This window comes from Cyprinodon variegatus, unplaced genomic scaffold (genome assembly GCF_000732505.1).
Source record: "Cyprinodon variegatus isolate N-32 unplaced genomic scaffold, C_variegatus-1.0 Scaffold161, whole genome shotgun sequence".
NCBI lineage: Eukaryota > Metazoa > Chordata > Actinopteri > Cyprinodontiformes > Cyprinodontidae > Cyprinodon > Cyprinodon variegatus.
Window position 1 is genome coordinate 1227647 of NW_015150614.1, and position 17894 is coordinate 1245540.

The 17894-nt window shown below is 38.1% G+C and overlaps 2 protein-coding genes across 2 annotated transcripts in view; one reads left to right on the forward strand and one right to left on the reverse strand.

Annotated features, from left to right (window-relative positions):
• Positions 1-1169: 1169 nt before the first annotated feature.
• LOC107086764 (cholecystokinin-like) lies at positions 1170-4652 on the forward strand. Its single transcript, XM_015377908.1, has 4 exons — positions 1170-1249; positions 3107-3193; positions 3428-3611; positions 4048-4652. The coding sequence occupies exons 2-4, from the start codon at positions 3116-3118 to the stop codon at positions 4179-4181; spliced, it is 396 nt and encodes a 131-aa protein (XP_015233394.1). The 5' UTR covers positions 1170-1249; positions 3107-3115; the 3' UTR covers positions 4182-4652.
• Positions 4653-7274: 2622 nt separating this feature from the next.
• mroh1 (maestro heat-like repeat family member 1) overlaps positions 7275-17894 on the reverse strand; it is a 29835-nt gene continuing 19215 nt past the window's right edge. The window contains exons 27-46 of the mRNA XM_015377903.1: positions 17464-17605; positions 17085-17180; positions 16045-16149; positions 15701-15836; positions 15509-15621; positions 15034-15186; positions 14891-14947; positions 14643-14740; positions 14375-14540; positions 14051-14220; positions 13224-13361; positions 12941-13055; positions 12662-12808; positions 12507-12573; positions 12306-12427; positions 11104-11253; positions 10862-10996; positions 9864-9966; positions 9395-9460; positions 7275-9317 (exon numbers count right to left, since the gene is read on the reverse strand). Of these exons, the coding sequence (XP_015233389.1) occupies positions 9241-9317; positions 9395-9460; positions 9864-9966; positions 10862-10996; positions 11104-11253; positions 12306-12427; positions 12507-12573; positions 12662-12808; positions 12941-13055; positions 13224-13361; positions 14051-14220; positions 14375-14540; positions 14643-14740; positions 14891-14947; positions 15034-15186; positions 15509-15621; positions 15701-15836; positions 16045-16149; positions 17085-17180; positions 17464-17605 (2356 nt within the window). The 3' untranslated portion in view covers positions 7275-9240. The remainder of the gene's footprint in view (positions 9318-9394; positions 9461-9863; positions 9967-10861; positions 10997-11103; positions 11254-12305; positions 12428-12506; positions 12574-12661; positions 12809-12940; positions 13056-13223; positions 13362-14050; positions 14221-14374; positions 14541-14642; positions 14741-14890; positions 14948-15033; positions 15187-15508; positions 15622-15700; positions 15837-16044; positions 16150-17084; positions 17181-17463; positions 17606-17894) is intronic.

The window sequence follows — 17894 nt, forward strand, 5'->3', positions numbered from 1 at the left end:
CACACGCTTTGACTCCAGAAGGCACTTTAGCACACGCTTTGACTCCAGAAGGCACTTTAGCACACGCTTTGACTCCAGAGGGCACTTTAGCACACGCTTTGACTCAAGAGAGGGCACTTTAGCGCGTGTCTTAGCTTCCGAAAGGGCATGTCAGGGTGTTTCAGGTCCTGAAGGGGCACTTTGGTCCGTGCAAAGACATTAGCATGTTTTTGGCACATGCTTTGGTTCCCAAAAGGGAACTTTATTACAAGCTTTGGCTCCTGAGAGGGCCCTTTAATGTGGTTTTGTCTCCAGAGGGGCCCTGTAGCACATGCTCTGGCTTCCAAAAGGGCACTTTAACATGCAATTTGGCTCCCGATAGGGAACTTTATATTGTAATATTCAACAACTGCTCCATGTCTCTACTTGATGACATGATATTCCAGCATTTTTTATTTCTCCAATAGAAAATTTTCCTGAACCATATTAATTTATGACACTGTGTTTGAATTCCTGACAGAAAAGTGTGTTTTATATCAGACATAATGCCAAGTTTCTGATTAACTGTTTTAGTGTTGTAATTACATTATAAATAATAATGAGCATTAGTTATCTATCAGTCATATTAAATCATTGCTAAAGGGATTCAAAGTTTCTCTGCAAAACCTTTTGACAAACCTCACAATGGTTTGATCAGAACTCCTGGAGGGATTTTTCGTAGTTAGTTGCAAACAAAGCCGCAGATTTAAATCTGTCCCATTTTATGGCACTGTGGAGCCTGTCATACCTTAACAATACCTTTTGCTTTTAAAAGCAAAAAATTATTTCATTTTGAAGTACATGTTGAATTGCTTCAATTTCAAACTATTGTAGTCCACATTAAATAGAGCCTTTTAGCTTGTCTCCACTTGAAACCTGTGATTACGTCAATAAAAGTTCTTTGTGTGTGAGTAGAGTTTTTTTATTTGTGCCCCGAGTGAGTCAGGCCAAGCATCAAGCATCACAATCAAAGCTGCCATAGTTAAAACTGTCTCCATGTTTGTGTGTATCTGATGCATGCGTGCACGTTTGCGTGTTCAGTGGCGTCAGAACTACCTATTTTTGCGCCATCCATGGACGCTTCCCACCGGTCCAGGCCACTCCCACTTTCTCTGAGTCAGTATAAAATATAGCATCCCCTCCCTCCCTTCCACTTTCTCTCAGCCTGAACATTGGAGCAAAACTCAGCACCTCCAGATCATCCTCTTCTGGTCTATGCCAACAACTGAAGGTAAGAAACACAAATCTGTTTGCAGTTAATCCCTTAATTTTTGGTGTTTTGTTTTGGTTTTTTTGATGAACTTTTTTGTGTTTTTGTCTGAAATAAAAGTTTTTGTCTGAAATAAAACTACTTCTAGGTTACAAACCCATTCAATGTTACACACTTTTTATAATATGGGAGAAATTCCTTGTTGTTTTCTCCCTCTAATGTTTATACTTTTAATAGATAACTTTATTAAATACTAAAACATATATATTTCTTTGGACCTTTAAAAAAGGAAATTTTATCCTTTGATTTTTGTTATTTGACAGTAGAGAATTATTTTTATTTAAAACCATTATAAAGCTCAATATTGGAGTATTATTGGTTGATATGAATAGATTAACTAAATGTAGTAAAACTAGAATATTTGTATAAATAAGAAAAATGTCATATATCATCCTTTTTACATTGTAAAACAATCTTTACTGGATTCATTGTTTTGTAAAATCAACCTCTTTATTTTGTTCAGCTTTTATTATTATTATTGACTTAATTTTACTTTGAGATTAATAAAGTGTTTTTGAATTGAATTTCAGCAACGTTTTTATAAACACCAGGACATACAAACTAAATAAAAACCTTTAAAAACAAGCAGATTTTAAGCTGTGCACCGCAGAGTTGTGGAAAGGTTTTCACGCGCAGCCCCACATCATTATCAGCCCGATGAATAATGAATGAAAGACAACCAGCTGCTTTCAGGAATTATATTAGCATGAAAAGAATGGCTACTTACACCACAGTGCCACTTTCAATAAAAGTATTGAAATGGACATTTGTTTTCTGTCCCAGTGATGAAATTACAGATAAAGTCTTGATGTAATTTAGATTAAAACTAGAGCTGTCTTTCTCATCTGAACATCCCATGGTGTATATTAATATTCAGTGGGGGGTTAACATATGAAATAATCAGTGAATAACCGAGGAACAGGGACTTGCAGCAAAATCCAGATCCATATAACACAGGATATCTGACAAATAATTAAAAACTGTCCCACCCTCAAAGATGTTTTCTGATTTGTAGTTTTGATCCTCAAGATGAAAAAGTTGTGCAGTAAAAAAATTGCATTCACTTCCAGGAATCTGAAGTCTGCAGAGGGCTGTGCTGTAATAATAGCCTTGATGCAGACTGAGACAGTGGGAATTTTCCAATTACAGCAGATTGAAATCCTCCGAGCAACTGCTGTTGTTTTCCTCTAATTGGACTTTTCCTCTGGAAGAATTTTCTAATATGAAGCATCGTTCATCACCTCTAATGAAGAAACTTCAATATGCCGGAAAATGAGCCAAATCAGTCTCCCAAATGTAATACTGTTGATAAATCTACAAATGACATTCAGATTGCTGGCAAATATTTCATCGGCACCCCTCTGTTTAGGTAATATTGCTGAAAGAGATCAGTGTAATTGAGGACAAGGAAATAGAATCTATTCCCATAGTAAGTGTTTTTTAGTATAATTTGAGCTCAAAAAGCAGCAAAGTGCAGAGCCCAATTAAGATAAGGTGCTAATCAGCATGTTTCCTTTGAGACTTCGTCCTCGCTGACACAGGCACACTTAAGGTGTGTGTTAAACAGTAAAATGTTCCATTCCCTTTTAGCAGCTCAACAGTGTGTGTCAATCAGACCAAATGATGTTTGCTGTAGGTTTATCAAACCTTCATCTCTTCCACCTGTGTCATCCTTTAGGAACTATAAAACGCTTTATTGCTGCTTTTACATCCACTCAAATGATCTGTAGGTTTGATCTAAAGTAGAGGCAGCAGGCTAAGATTATTTCCACCAAATTTAACTTAGTGTTTTTCTGTCCTCTTCTCCATCTGCTTTAGTATCCAGTCATGAATGTAGGCATCTATGTGTGTGTTATCCTGGCCGCCTTGTCCAGTGGCTCCCTGAGTCTGCCTTCACAGTCAATGGTAAGATACACACACAGGTATTCTAGAAAAATCTGACTCTAAAACATAAAAAATGGAAAGCTTTTTTTTATTATTTTATTTTTTTTAAGTACCTAAACACACTTTGTTCAAACTAGACTAAAATGAGGCAACTTAACAGAAAACCTGGCATTCAGAATAAACGTGAGCACTTATTTTTTTCCAGGTTAAATTAAATTCAAAAGGATTTTCCTTGTTTTCCTATCCCTCTGCCAGAGAGCTGAGAGTTCTGCTCGCCTAACAGAAAGCCTCCATGCTCCGTCACCCAACCAAGCACGCCAGGCCCGCTCGGCTCCAGAGCCACCATCAGACCAGTTTACCCACTACAGCCAGCTCCGTGAGAACGCAGAGGCTCCAAACAGCCTGAGCAAGCTCCTGGCCAGACTCATCTCCAGGAAAGGTGAGTGCTCAGAGGAACGACGTCCTTCCCCTTCAACCGAGTCACGATTCACACATCTTCCTCCTCATCCTGTTATTCCTCTGCTGTCATTCATGCTGTGCCTGTATCCCACCATCTGGCATGTCCCATCTCCATCCTGCCGTCATCTCTTGCCTTCTCCCTGTCTCTTCCACTTCTTTTTAACCAACCTTCCCCCTCCATCATGTCCTCGCTCGCTCTCTGCCTCTCCCTTTAAGTCAACTCTATGCAGGGGGGAGATCTGCTGAGCTCACTGCTCTTGTAGAAAACAAAAAGACATATATAAAAACAGGACAAGTCAATGGGTTAACCCATTTAGACTCACTTAAGAAGTTGCAAACCATCATTAACAGAAAACATAGGAATAAAAAAAAACAAAAGCCAGCCTCAATAAGTCAGTGTGTTTGGTCTTTTCCAGGCTCTCCATTGCAGATCAGATCCTCTCTCAGCAGCAGAGCTGTGGCGCCCAGCCACAGGATAAAGGACAGAGATTACCTCGGCTGGATGGACTTTGGACGACGTAGTGCAGAAGAGTATGAATATTCTCCGTGAAGCCACAGTCGGCTTTCCTTCATCCCCCGTCACAGCTCCCAACAGCCCTCGGTTAAAGCCAGCAAAATCACATAGCAATTTCTATCTTTCACATTTCATTTAAATTAGGATCCTGGAATGAGATCAAATTCAAAAATGTACAGAATAAAGCAGATTATGGTAAATATTTTAATTCTGATGATAGACATTTAGAAGATTAAACCGCAGTATTTTTTAATCTCTGATTATTTCTTCTGCTCCTCAAAATAAATCATTTCATTAAAGAGAGAATCTCTGTCAAGTCTTAAACCACCTGAGTCCTGCAGTTTGTTTTTTTCTAAAACATGACTCAAATTGAAATGAACTGAGGGTTAATTTTTTGGGGGAATATTTCAAGTGTTTTCTAAATACAGATTTAGTTTGCTGGTAATGGAGGAGGGTTTGGAGAGTTTGATGCAGAATAAAGTACAGTTGCAACAGACTGCTGAAAACGGTGCTGTGTTGTAATACCAATAAAATGCATTTACTTTCCATTTAATTTTGCTGAAATGAGACATTTGTTAATTTAAAGTGTTTATTCAACGTAATATCGAAAGATGTACCTGGACTTCAAAGTTGGATTTTTGTTCTGCAGTATTTTATTCGAAATTAGAAGAAAAAAAAATAAAAGAAAAAAGATCTTTAGCGCTGAAAGATATTTACTTCCGAATGTTTTTGGAGTTCTGAAATGTTCAGCAATTTACGGCCCACTTAATTAGCTTTAACGACACACAGAGGTCCAGTAAGAACATCTTTTCATGTCCCACCATCTGCATCCGAGTGCAGCATCACTCTGAAGAGCGGATGAAAACACATCTCCGGTCCGCCCCAAGCGGGGAAATCTGGGACAAAGGTGTGAAAGAGTGAAAAGATCAAAACTGATTTCAGAAGTTTCTATTACGAGGCCTTTAAATCAACCTTAGATATTCTGTAGACATCATCTCTATAGCTGAGGTGTTTCGGAGAAGTTTGTGCATTGAAATATAGAATCACTGTAATAAACATGTTTTATCGTCTTTTTGAGCGAACAGAAGTCAAATTAAAGCTCATCCTTCCTCTGACATCAACATGAAGCATCATATCCAATCAAAGCTGATCTCAAGTAGCTGCTCTGTCAGTCCAGAACATTTCAGCCCTGAAACAAACCATATGATTAAGTGGTTTTTCCAGGACTCCTTTTTTAATTCAGAGAGAACAAAATACAAGCTTTCAACACAGCTTTAGAGCTGCAGCCGACAAATACATCATGATTCAAAACTGGCTGAGTGAAAGGCCTGATGGCAGCTGGTGGTTCTGTTCAAAGCTGGAAAAAGCACGCTGCACAGTGGACGTCTACTGTGATGGGAAATTAGCAGGTTAGCGCATCAGTCTACAGGTACTTTCAAGGCTAAAAGAAAAAAAATAATAATGAACTCACAAAACCTCAGGAAATTAACTTCAAAATACCGGATTCCAAATAATATACCCAATCTAGCTTTCAGTTCTATGATAACGGTGTAGAAACAGCAAATAACTAGATGATTACATAAAGAATAACAATGAAAATAAATACTTTCTGATGCAAGAACCTGCTTATTAATGCTCGTATCTGTTAGATGTCAAAAAGGAAAAACTTAGTTGTTTTAACTCACGGCAGAATAAATTAGCGTGACAAACTTCAATTAGTGTCAAGTGGATAAACCAGGTCACAGAATATTTTCTTTCAAAATCTTAAAAGAAACAAACCTTAAGTACAAATGTATCTCTAAACTAACTTAGAGGCAGAAGAACCTCTTTGAAGAAGAACAAATAAATACAAAATCTAACTCTACAAATCTAATGAAATCAGTTTTCAGTCATCTATTGTGTTTTATTTCCTTTTGCTTTTAAAAGGTACGTATACTGTAAACTGAAAAAAAAGCTAAACACCATTACACGCATTCAGTTGACTAGAACCCGACATACACAGAAAATAACCATGTAGCTTCTTTGACTCAGTGTAACTGATTTTTCACTAATAATAAAGAGATTAAATTAGGAGCATCTGTCATTCATGGAAGCCCAATTTACAGAAATATTTATTTGTTTTAATTAATTCACTCTTAGCTATGGAATCTATAAGATTTAAAGAAATAACCAAAAATAGTTTCTCACTTAGTTTAAACCACTTGTTTACACACACTGCACATAAATATATGGAACCCCAAAGACATTAAAGTGGACTACAGCTTTACCTGCGGGTTAAGTTAGGATTATCACTTATTTGTATTTGCTAAAATACCAGAGTTATGATGGTGAGATTGATGGAGCTTCTTTATGCTTTATTTTGGTTGAAGAAAGTATAAACAAGATTACAAAATGATCAGAGCCCACATAATGTATTGGCTGTGTAAATTGCGGACAGATTGATCTACAGCAGCTGGCTGGAGGCTCACCTGTGGATATATTTGAAGAAAACACTTAAATTGCACTGCATCCTATCATGACTACAGGCTAATATCTATAGCAAGCAGAAGAGATCTTTTGCCCACTATAATTCTAGTTCCTTCTTGGGTACAACTTCCTGATGCCTAAAGGATCCAAACAAAAAATAAAAAGCATTCAAATTAGGACTGTCCATGTTTTAAACCTTTCAGCATCAAGACAATTTCTTCATCCCAAAGATGAACGGAAGCAAGAAAGCTGGAATTCCAATAGAAACAGAAAAAAGATACGACTGAAACTTTGTGAAAGGTTTTACATTAAGCATATTTTTTGATAAATAAAGAGTTTGGTTATAATGACCAATTTTGAGTGTATTGCCTCCCCAATAGTGAGGCATGGTCGGGGCAGCATCATGGCGAAAGAGCATTATGTGAGTATATTGAGGGCACATCCAAAGCCTTGCATGGTGGTGACATAGTTCTGTTTTGGCAGGATGAACAGTTATGTGAGGTAATCTATGTTCTGGATTTTGTTTTATAACTTCATTCAGTAGGAGTTTTATCCATCTCTGCTAGGAGTTTCAATGGGACTCACGGAAGAGAAAAAAAATGGCAATAAAAGCAACATTCACAAAAAAAAAAGAGACAGTGAGTTACATGGATATTCTTTAACTCCTTTATTTTGAACACACTGGAAGGCTTTGTCCACACATTCCTCTGTAGATGTACATGAAAACAGACTTCCACACATCAACACATTTATTTATTCAAACAGAACAATCATTAGAGATACACACTAACATCCATTCAACATGTTAAAAAAAACAAAAAAACAAATCATAATACCAGGCTTTAATGAAAAAAAGAAAAATAGATTATATCTTAAACTCTAGTGTTAAAAGTACTAAGACACCAAGTCTCTGTTTGAAGATTATTTATGACAAGGAGCCATGAGAAAAGCATCCTGCAGTCATATTTAGTGACCCAACCGCAGGAGTTTCATCAGATGGATCATTTATTTTAGAAGACGATATGATGGATAAGACATGTTTATATCAGCGCCTCCACCTGGATACTGATGGGACTTAATGGCAGCTTGCCTGGAAGAATCTCAGATCAGGGACCACATGTCGGCGTTTAAAGTGTAACAAAGAACTCTGAGGTAAACTTATGAGAAATAACACTCAGCCGCCACCTGCTTATTGGACTATACACAAGTCCCATTCTTCATTCTAATACATTCATTTACTACCGCGAAGGTAAATGTGTCCTCTATAACCACGGTCAGAGTTAACGAGAATCAGAAGGGACATTCAAACTTATTAAAGCATCTCTAGAGTATTATTATAATAACTCATAACGGATATTTGGCACTACTGAGACTATGGTTATGCCTCGGATGTTCTTTCACAAAGTAGGCAGCTAAGAGTTGTTATTAATACAACTTGGTTTATTATCACAACACAATGACTAACTGTCTAATAAGTGGCCTTATGAGTTAAGCAGACTGTTGGAAATTAGGTCGATTGTAAGATATGTACACAGAAAGTGGCAGTGTGAATGGAATAAAAGGAACGCGTCCTATCTTATGAGGCTCATTAAGAAAAACAAACTAAATACGAAGAAGTTTAGCGCTTCATATGTAGTAGCTTCAGCGGTTCATAAACGGTTGGTTTAATCATGCTGTGGAGTGCGGCTACCAACCTGATTTGTTAAAAGAGCTTGTTACGTTGCTGAAACGAACTAATTCATTTTGAATGTACAACCATTTGCAAACATAAACCATGCAATTAATCAAAAGAGTCGTCATTAAAGAGTTGGTGTAGTTATTGCTGACAGGAAATGGACCACTGAGTACAACTATAACAAAAAAAACAACAACCAAGAACCGTTTATCTTTAATACTTTGGATCTCTGCAAACTTCAGTTCAACTATATTCCACTTGGGAACAATTATTTAAACATATAAAACTGTTAAATCCATCATTGATTGTGTGAAACTTATCCTAACATGCATTTTTATCATAAAATAAATGCTATGAGAACAATAATAGGATACAACAATAAGATACAAGCAAACTGATATTATTATTACTAGCATACAGTGTGCATATCATTTTTAAAGACCATACTGTATATAAAATACTAATTTGTGAACTTGCTACCCTTACATCATATGTTCTACTGTTAGGAATATTATACATCTCTGATTTTACAACAATGGACAGTAAACAATAAAGACACAGCTGTTGGTCGTTAAAATAAAATTCAAACATCGTCTCTTTCAAGTATCTGTGAAATGTAAAAAAAAAAAAGCTACAAACTATTAACTTAATGTACATTTTGTTTTTTATGATGGTGATTTTCCTTCTGTTCACTGATCGATATGATAATATAAATAATATTCGTTATCTATCCTTCTGCTAAAGTTTTTTTTCCACCTTGGTCCAGTTTGGTTTTCATAGATTATATCAAGTTATTAGGGTAGCTTTATATAATGGTACAATGGTCCATTTGTAAACTAAAAAGTACTTATTCCTGATTCTTCTACTAAACTGGGTTATTTAGTGGCAACTGGCCACCATAGATTAAAGACAAACCCACTAATTCTTATAGTCTTCCAGCTGATTGTCGGCGTGTCAGTGGAAGTGTCCCATAGCTTCAGCTGCTTTTACTCTAACCACAGGATCTGGATCCTGGAGCAGCATCACTAAACCTGGATACACAGACACCGTTAACCTGGGGACATTCAGGATGTGACCTCCTTGTTTTAAAGGGAACTGGGAGACTTACCTTTGGAAATGGTGCTCATGTTGAGGTGGGAGAGCTGCTCCTGCTGAATGTTTCCCAGGAGGAACCCTAGTGGTGGAAATTGATATTACAACATGCAGCAAATTTTCAGACGATAGAGTAAAATCACCTAAAATGCAGGTTGTAATTAATGTAGTATAAAGCTGAAAGTCTGTAGGATCGCCGACTTCATAAACCTGCATTTCTGTATTACCAATTTCTAATATCCTAATATCCTAATTTTTATCATTAGATGGAAGTCAGAATTTTTAGTTTTCTAGGTGAAATTTTAAAGGTTATCAACATTGTTTGACACAAACCTAAATAAGTTTCTTTTAATAAAAAAAAAAATCCCCTAATAATATTCTATTTCATTGAGATGCAATGATTTTGATTCATGGATGAAATAGCAGTATCAGAACTGTTTCCTTGTTAATGTTAGTTTATGTGATGTTGCAAACAGCTTCAGTACCTATAAACATGGCTGCTGCAGCTCTGACTTCAGACCAGCTGCTCTTAAAGAACTGGATGACTGAGATGTGGTAGAAGTTCAACATGCCGGGAAAGTCTTGAATCTACAACAAAATAAAAACAAAAATGACTATAACAGTTGCTGCTGTAATGTAACAATAACTCCTTGCAGGTGTATTAAGCCGGGCGTACACTGTGCGATTTTTTCAGTCGACTAAACCCTGCGGTTTAGTCGTACAGTGCGAGTTCACAGCTCACGATGTATGTGCAGCAGAACGCTCTGATAAGATCTACCTGCTCACACTGTACGACTAAACCGCAGGTTTTAGTCGTACAGTGCGAGTTCACAGCTCACGATGTATGTGCAGCAGAACGCTCTGATGCGATCTACCTGCTCACACTGCACGACTAAAAAGCATGTCAGACTCAGCTCCACAGTGAGATGAAGCTACTCTGACTCGTCTACCTTGAAGCCAAACAAATAGAAGGGGAATATTAAGCTCACTACAGTGAACTGCGCTGCCTTGGCAATTTGTGCAATTTTGTGCTGAAAGCCCTAAAAATAAAAGGCGACGACGTATTTGGAAAAAAAAAAGACAAGGCTGAGCAAACGTGGCTACTACGTTCTGTTAATTTTACAGACAGAACTGCATTTCACTCATTGCATCCCTGCCACGCTTCTTTGTTTACAGAAGAATCCTTGTTTGTGCACGCACACAGAGAGATTTGCCCACGACGGTCGGGAGAAAATCAAACATGTTTGATTTTCTCCCGACCTCATGATTCCTGATCGGGAGGTGGTCGTGTGAGGCTGATCACCTCTCGTAACCCCCTGTACACTACATGACCCACGATCAGGCTGAAAGTCAGGCCGATCGAAAGAGTCTCGCATGTCTGAAAAATTGCCTTGAAAATCACACAGTGTACGCTGGGCTTTAGAGGAATGCGCAGCTAAAAATCAGCAAGCTTTAATGCTACAGCAGCACAGGTGTGTCTCACCAGGTACTTGGTGAGATCATTGATGAACTCTCCATAGTGCAGGCTCTTGTCCTCATGAAGGTGATTCTGAAACATGGTTGTGATCTGCTCTGATCCAACTACAGGAGCGCACACTCGCATCGCATATTTACAGGCCTGAAAACATTAGCAGAAGAAGAGATATACAAATATTAAACAAACATAAAACCGAAGAAGTATATGTATGAAAAAAGCTTTTCCAACTGCTGCGCGTGCTTCTGTACCTTGACCACTTGTGTGTTTGGGTCGACCAGGTGCAACAGTAAGCTGACCAGAACATTATGGATCTGGTCTTTGAATATCTGCTCCCCTGAGCCAAATTTGGACAGATTGCCCATCAGGAGGATGGAAGCACAGCGGATATCGTCATTTTCCTGCACAAACATCAGGACAGAAATTTCTAATGTTTACACACTTGCAGGAAGAATTAAGCAACATGAAAAAAGAGATAATGGAGGACAAGTCTTTTCTCAGCTGGATCCCTTAGGCCTAGTAACGAATGCTGCATTTGCTGTATTTGAGCCCAAGAATGAATTATAAAGAGCTTATTTTTGTCATTTCCATTTTAGTTTCCACATCGGTGGTTAAAATGCAGTATTTTTAGCTAAGCTCAGACCATCAGACAACATCAACATCCAACAGGTAGGTAGTCCAAAGGATTTAAATTCAAATTGTTCCAGTCCATTAGAAATAGACACTTTTCCTTCCATTAGCAGCAGAAAATTAATAAAAAAGAAGAAATAAAATCATCATACAGGCCATTTTCTGCTGTAAACTGCTGAAATAACCAACTCGACAGTTATTGCACAATCCAAAGTATGACCGATGTGCAGTGTGTGATATTAAAGCAGGGCAAGCTGAATTGTGGTTTTTATTTTGTTATAATTGAGTGTGAGAACCCAAAACACTGCTTGATGCAATATTTGCAGTCATAGTGTTGGCTCTCTGTAAATGTGAGGAGGATGAACAACTGGCCTCAAAGCCCCAGCTGATGCATGGTGGTCATGACTGGGATGCTATTGGTCACATTGAGTAGCTGGTGTATTTTGCAAGGATAAAGAAAGAAAAGTCAGGAGGACAAGCCCTAATCATAACTGATATCAACTGTGCAGGTTTTAGGAATAGAACTGCAAACAATAGATTTTTATAACATAAAACCACCTAAATTAAAGTTTTTCTATGAAAATTATACTGTACATTGTTGTTTTTATTCACTAGCAAGAGAATATTCTATAACAAAGTGCAGGTAATGGAAAAAAAAACAGGTAAAAAAAGAGCATATCTTTTTAAAAGCCTGTAAAATATTCAAAGAATAAAGCAAATGTTCTAATTAATGGAGTGGCTGCAGTTTTATTAGCAATGGAAGCTTAGAGAAATGAAAATATAAATAAATTCTCTTATGTTAGCATCTTAAAACCCAACTCACACTTTCTAAGAAAGGTTTGATTTTCATGAAGATGTAGACCACCAGTAAGTGGACGTTCTTCTTGTCCAGGTGAAGAAGAACTTTAGACAGACCAGACATGGCCTCCAGGGTAATCAGTTTACCTGTAAAAGACAAAATAACGTAAACAACCAGCTTTTCCTCAATGATGGCTACAAAACTTCCCTGCTCCTCTTCAATTACCCGGATCATCTTTCTCCTCCATTCCTGAGCTCATAGCTGCGAGCAGCTCCTTGGCGTATTTATTCACCTAAAAGGAAAAGGAACAAGTTAACAGATCGCATCTGTAGAGGGTGTACCGTATCCTGGGGGGGGTGGGGGCGCTCATATTTGCATACCTTTTCAGGGGATCCCACTGCTATGTTGCCCAGTCCTCGCACAGCCAGCATGCGGACAGTGCAGCAGGGATCTGATATCCTCTCCATCATGTTGTTCATCAACACGTCTATCAACATCAGCTCAGTCACAACATGATGGTTCAGCAGCTGGACTCATAAAAAAAGAACAGAGAAACAAAATCAATGGCAAGTTTTCATCTCCTACTGTGGTGGTCTGTGTTAGAACGAAGAGAAATAGAATTTTTTCCCCCTTTTTATTTAAGTAAAACTGCTTCTAACCTCGGAAAAGAAAGCGGTGACAGTAATTCTTTGACTTTCATAGATGTTGTTCAGCGACGGGCAGAGACTCTCTACAATCGCAGGCAACCTGGGACCAGCATGCTTTGCCAACGCCCTAAACAAGACAAGCACACAAATAAACATACAGTTACACAAAAAAAAGTTAGACAAAACAGCTATTTTTACATCTGCATCCTAAGTTTTAAATATAAAGAAAATCCTTCAGTGCAGCTCAGACTTCTCAGCTGCACTGTCCAAAAAGGTTTGGTTTCAGCGTGCTCACCTTGCCAACAGCGTTATCCCTGTAACGTGTGTGTTTTGCTCCTTCATTGCATCCCAGGCATTATCTTCATCCAGTCGTTTCATCACCTCATCTAACTGAGCGCGGGCCAACAGGATCCTCAGAGCGTCAGCTGCAACCCTGAAGGAGAAAATAACAAACAGATCCTTCTTAAACTAAAGCCCTTCCACAGAGGTTCTTGGAGCCTTTGGCCAAACAATACAGATAAATGAAAATGAGATGAAAAGCACTTTTATTGAGCCTCATCTTTTTATTGAGCACCTACTTATACCTATACAACACCGTAACAATAATATAAAGGATGTTAAAGATCTAGTCTATGTTACTATGCTTCGTCTTTAAAGTAGAAAGGACTCAATTTAAAATAAAAACAGCAAACCTTTTTACATCAAAGAAAAATTCACAAAATAAAAATAAACTGTGGTTTCTTTATTTAACGATGAACAAATGCCATGTCGTTTATTTTTAACCAACCTACAAAACTACATTCATCTACAAATTAAAGATAAAAACAATTATAAAAAATTAAGCACCAATTTGAATGTGTTAAAAAAAAAAAACAATTTGAAAGGACAAGTTTATGTACGGGGGGAAAATAAGTATTTGAACATCCTGCTATTTTTTATGTTCTCCCACTTAGAAATCATGGAGGGGTCTGAAATTGCCATTGTAGGTGCATGTCCACTGTGAGAGATATAATCTATCAATAAATGAAATCCAGAAATCACAATGTAGGATTTTTTAAAATAATTCTTAACCATTTAGCAATGTGTTCAAAGACTTCTGATCCCCTGAAATAAATAACCTACCCGGCTACATGCAGGGAGCCTGAGTGTTTATGAGCGTTGTCCTTCGGGGCCATGACTCCAACGCTCGCTCCCAGTCTGACGGTCAGACAGGAGAAGAGCTGAGGAAACAGGCCCACTGCTGGCTCCTGCGTATGTCCGTTTAATAACAGCTCCTTCAGACCACATGTCATCTGAAATCAGAGAACAAACAGGAACACAAATGTCAACAATCAGCTTCCCCTTCTAAGCATCTAGTTGACCTTCCTTTGCTTTGGTACAATAGATTCACACCAGCAGCTCCCTGAAGAACAACAAGCAGTAATGAAACACTTTGGTCCCACTTACAGCCAGTGGCTGATTGGTCGCCACTTTCGTCATGCCTCCCCTCATCATTGACTCCTTCTTGTCAACGTAGGGCGCCGTGATGGAAAGTTTCTCCATCACCATCTCTATGATCTGATTGGCTACAATGGGATCTGCTCCCAAAGCCATCCACATCTCACTGGTCCAGCTAGAGGAGACAGTAAAAAATACACAAGCAACAAAATGTCAGAAAATCTAAAATCAGAAGATTTTAGTAGTTTGATTAAATAGCTTGTGATTGTTTGTGTACCTGTCATAGGGAAGAGGTTGGTTAACTAGAGTATTAATGACCGTCTGCAGATGCTGAGAAGCCAAGATTAATACTGTCTGCCCCACTGCTACCCTCACCTTAACAGGAAAAAAAAACAATGACATGAGATGTAGAGCTTTAAAAATGTATATTTGGTACTTTTATAACTCAAACATTATGGAAAATATATATATAAAAAAAAGCACATAAAGAGTTTCTAAAATTATTTATACAGGAATAAAAGTTACCTGTTCCTCTGTAATACTCTGCAGACGCACATGCAGAACCTCCAACATTTCTGGGACCTGTGAAGCCAGCAAATACACACCACCCATTAACAACAGCTTCCACCTCAGCAGTTATTTCTGCGTGTGCAGCGACTGTCCGTTACCAGATCTTGCAGTCCGCCTCCCCTGTTATTTAGCAGGGTGTTCAGGATGACGGACGAAGCTCTGCAGCAGTTTGTTTGACTGTCCACCAGCCCTTCAAACAACATGAAGACCATGGTCGTCAGCTGCTGCTGAGGCAGGCGTTTAGTCATCACCTGATGGGTGCAGGAGAAGATGCAGTTACTCTTCTGGTTCTGACTACACATTAGCTTTGCAAATAGTTAGAACAAGACTTTTTGGATGAAGCTGTGCTGAAATGTCTTTAACACTGAGCCTTAAAGTATTCATACCTATTCCTTTCCTCTTTAATGGATTAAAATGTTACCATTCAATCATTGACTTCTTTGTTTTATTGGCATTTTGTATGATTGTATGAACAGAGAGTAATGCATAAATAATATTTGAAAAGATGAGTTAATATAGATTTGTGGATTTGTATTCAGGCGCCTTAAATCCTCTGCATCCGCCGTAACGCACCTTTGTGAGATCTGAACAGGTCTTGTAAAGAACAGAATGGTCGGGATTTTCTAGCGCTTCTTTCAAAGACGGTAAACCTTCAACAGCTTCATCTTTATAATCCAAGGAGAACCCTAGCAAACAGAAAACATTGATTATACATATGATTTGTCTATCTTTTGTACAAAAGGATCCTGGGGCTTCTATGATTACCTTCGTATCGTAGCTGTATACTAAGTAGGGCATATATGCTGTCAACTGCTGCAGCACGTACAGCCGGCTGAGGGTCAGAGCAGCGGGGAGACAGACGACCCAGCAGAGCTCCAAGGTTGTGGAAAGAGACCATACTCTGCAGACGTAAGGATGCACAAACAAGCAAAACCAGACCTTTGTTATAGACAGTAGAAGTAACAAGCAAAGAGAACAGCAATGTTAATTGATCCCTTTTAGCCATTAAAATCTGTAAGTTTTGCTACTGAAAGCAAAATAAAGAAGTCTGATAAAAAAAAAACAAACAAAAAAAAAAACACTGAGCTCTCTGTCCCATATCCGAGTACCTTAACATTTAGGTTTTGCAGATAGTAAGCCAGAAGATTAGAGGTGGCAGTAATGGCCCTCTCCCTCTCATGATCGTGAACAGAGCTCAGCCACGATTCGATGTGCTGCAAATAAAGAAACCAGAAAGGAAACATATAAAAACAACACACCCAGATGAAACAAACAAAAAACATGGCACTTAAGCATCACCATTATTTAAACTAGGATAAGAGCCACCATTACGGAGGCTGACAGGAGCCACATTTCAATACCCTGTGATAATAGGTTTATATGCATTGAGTAATATTAGAAAACTGGAATACATAAAAACTTTATTCAATAAGTAATTCATTATATGGTCCTCAGTAATATGTAGTGATTTCATTTTATGAGGTAAATATAATTATTACATGATCTAATACATTATTTCACGTTCCTAAAGCACAGCATGAGTTAATTTAAACTGTCACAGATCCATCAAAGGAGGAGGCGGGTCTATGGCGGCTCTCATAGAAACCGTTGGATTGGCTGCTTATTACTGAGCAAAATGAGAAAAGGCGGAAATAACTTCAAAAATGTGTTTCAATTTATTTACAGCCATCATTATGAGGCAATTCAAATATAAGTAACTTATGAAAGAGTTTGCTGGGGTCTAGTCTGGTGGCAGCTGCCAGAGACTTCAGCAGAATCAGCGTTAGCCCCGCCCACTGACTACGTTCTACTCCCTCATTAACTTTACAGAGGTCTAAGTAGAAATATAGAAGCTGGAGTTGATCATCAAACCTGCTGGAAATTAATTAGCAATATGTTTTAAAACTTTTCCCTTTTCTCTAGAGAAAATGATGACAGAGTGAAAGAAAACTTTATTTATAAATTCAGTCTATTTATTTCAAATTTTAATAAATTAATGATACATTTAAATAATCATTTAATTAGTTATCTATTTATTGTATTCTGGCACTCATCAGCCTCTGCACTCCATTTATAGAACATGCATTTAAGTTTATCAAAAGGATTCATCAAAAAATGAAGCTGATGAGAGTGAAACATCAAGCTTTACCTTAAAGATACTCTGCAAGCCATCAGGACTGGGGTCCCTGGCCAGAACGCTCCTCAGAAGCTCCTGCAGAGCAGCCAACGTGTCTTTGTACAAAGCCTGGAGAGAGAAGACGGGGTGTTTTCAGTTCCCTAATGTTTTGCAAATATAAAAGTGAAATGAAGTCAAAGCATCTGTCCTAATATTTTTTTTTTTTATAGTAATATTTTTAAATACTGTCTTATGGTAAGAGTTGTTCTCTCCTTAAGTTTTCAGCTGTGGGGATTGAGAGCCACTGAATTTCAATTCCTCAATATGTCGTTTGTGTTGCAGAAATTAATGTTAAAGCTGAATTTGAAGCAGCACCTAAACAACACGTTTGGAAACTTGATCTGTAACTCACCTTTCTCTGCTTGGGGTCGAGGTTCTCCTCATCTTTAGTTTTTTCTGGAGTGTGCGTGTCAGGTGGCAGGGAAAACACACTGTTCACGCAGACCTTCAATAAATCAAAGCTCTCACTCTCACCTAACGGAGGGTCCAGGGGTCTGAAGCATTAAGTCAAGGATTAAACTCTAAAAACGCACAAGGACTGCAGAACAATAGCTTCTGTGTGGAGAATACATTGCATTATGAAGGGTTAGAAATCACTGACAAGCTACCAAATCAGGGGATTTGTAGGTTTGTCTGTTGGGTTATTCTAGAAACTGTAGTTCTATGCTCTCAGACACTTCGGTTTACTTTCCTATTTTAGTTACAGCTTCCCAATAAAGCTCATATACAAAAGGATAAATTGTTTCTGGTTTTGACGCTCATCTGGTAACCCTATATTATGAA

Bases quoted from the DNA above. Each gene is read 5' to 3' on its own strand.
- LOC107086764 (XM_015377908.1), top strand. From the start codon at position 3,116: ATGAATGTAGGCATCTATGTGTGTGTTATCCTGGCCGCCTTGTCCAGT. The intron at 3,194-3,427 runs GTAAGATACACA...TCCCTCTGCCAG, and splicing joins GTCTGCCTTCACAGTCAATG to AGAGCTGAGAGTTCTGCTCG. The intron at 3,612-4,047 runs GTGAGTGCTCAG...GGTCTTTTCCAG, and splicing joins CAGACTCATCTCCAGGAAAG to GCTCTCCATTGCAGATCAGA.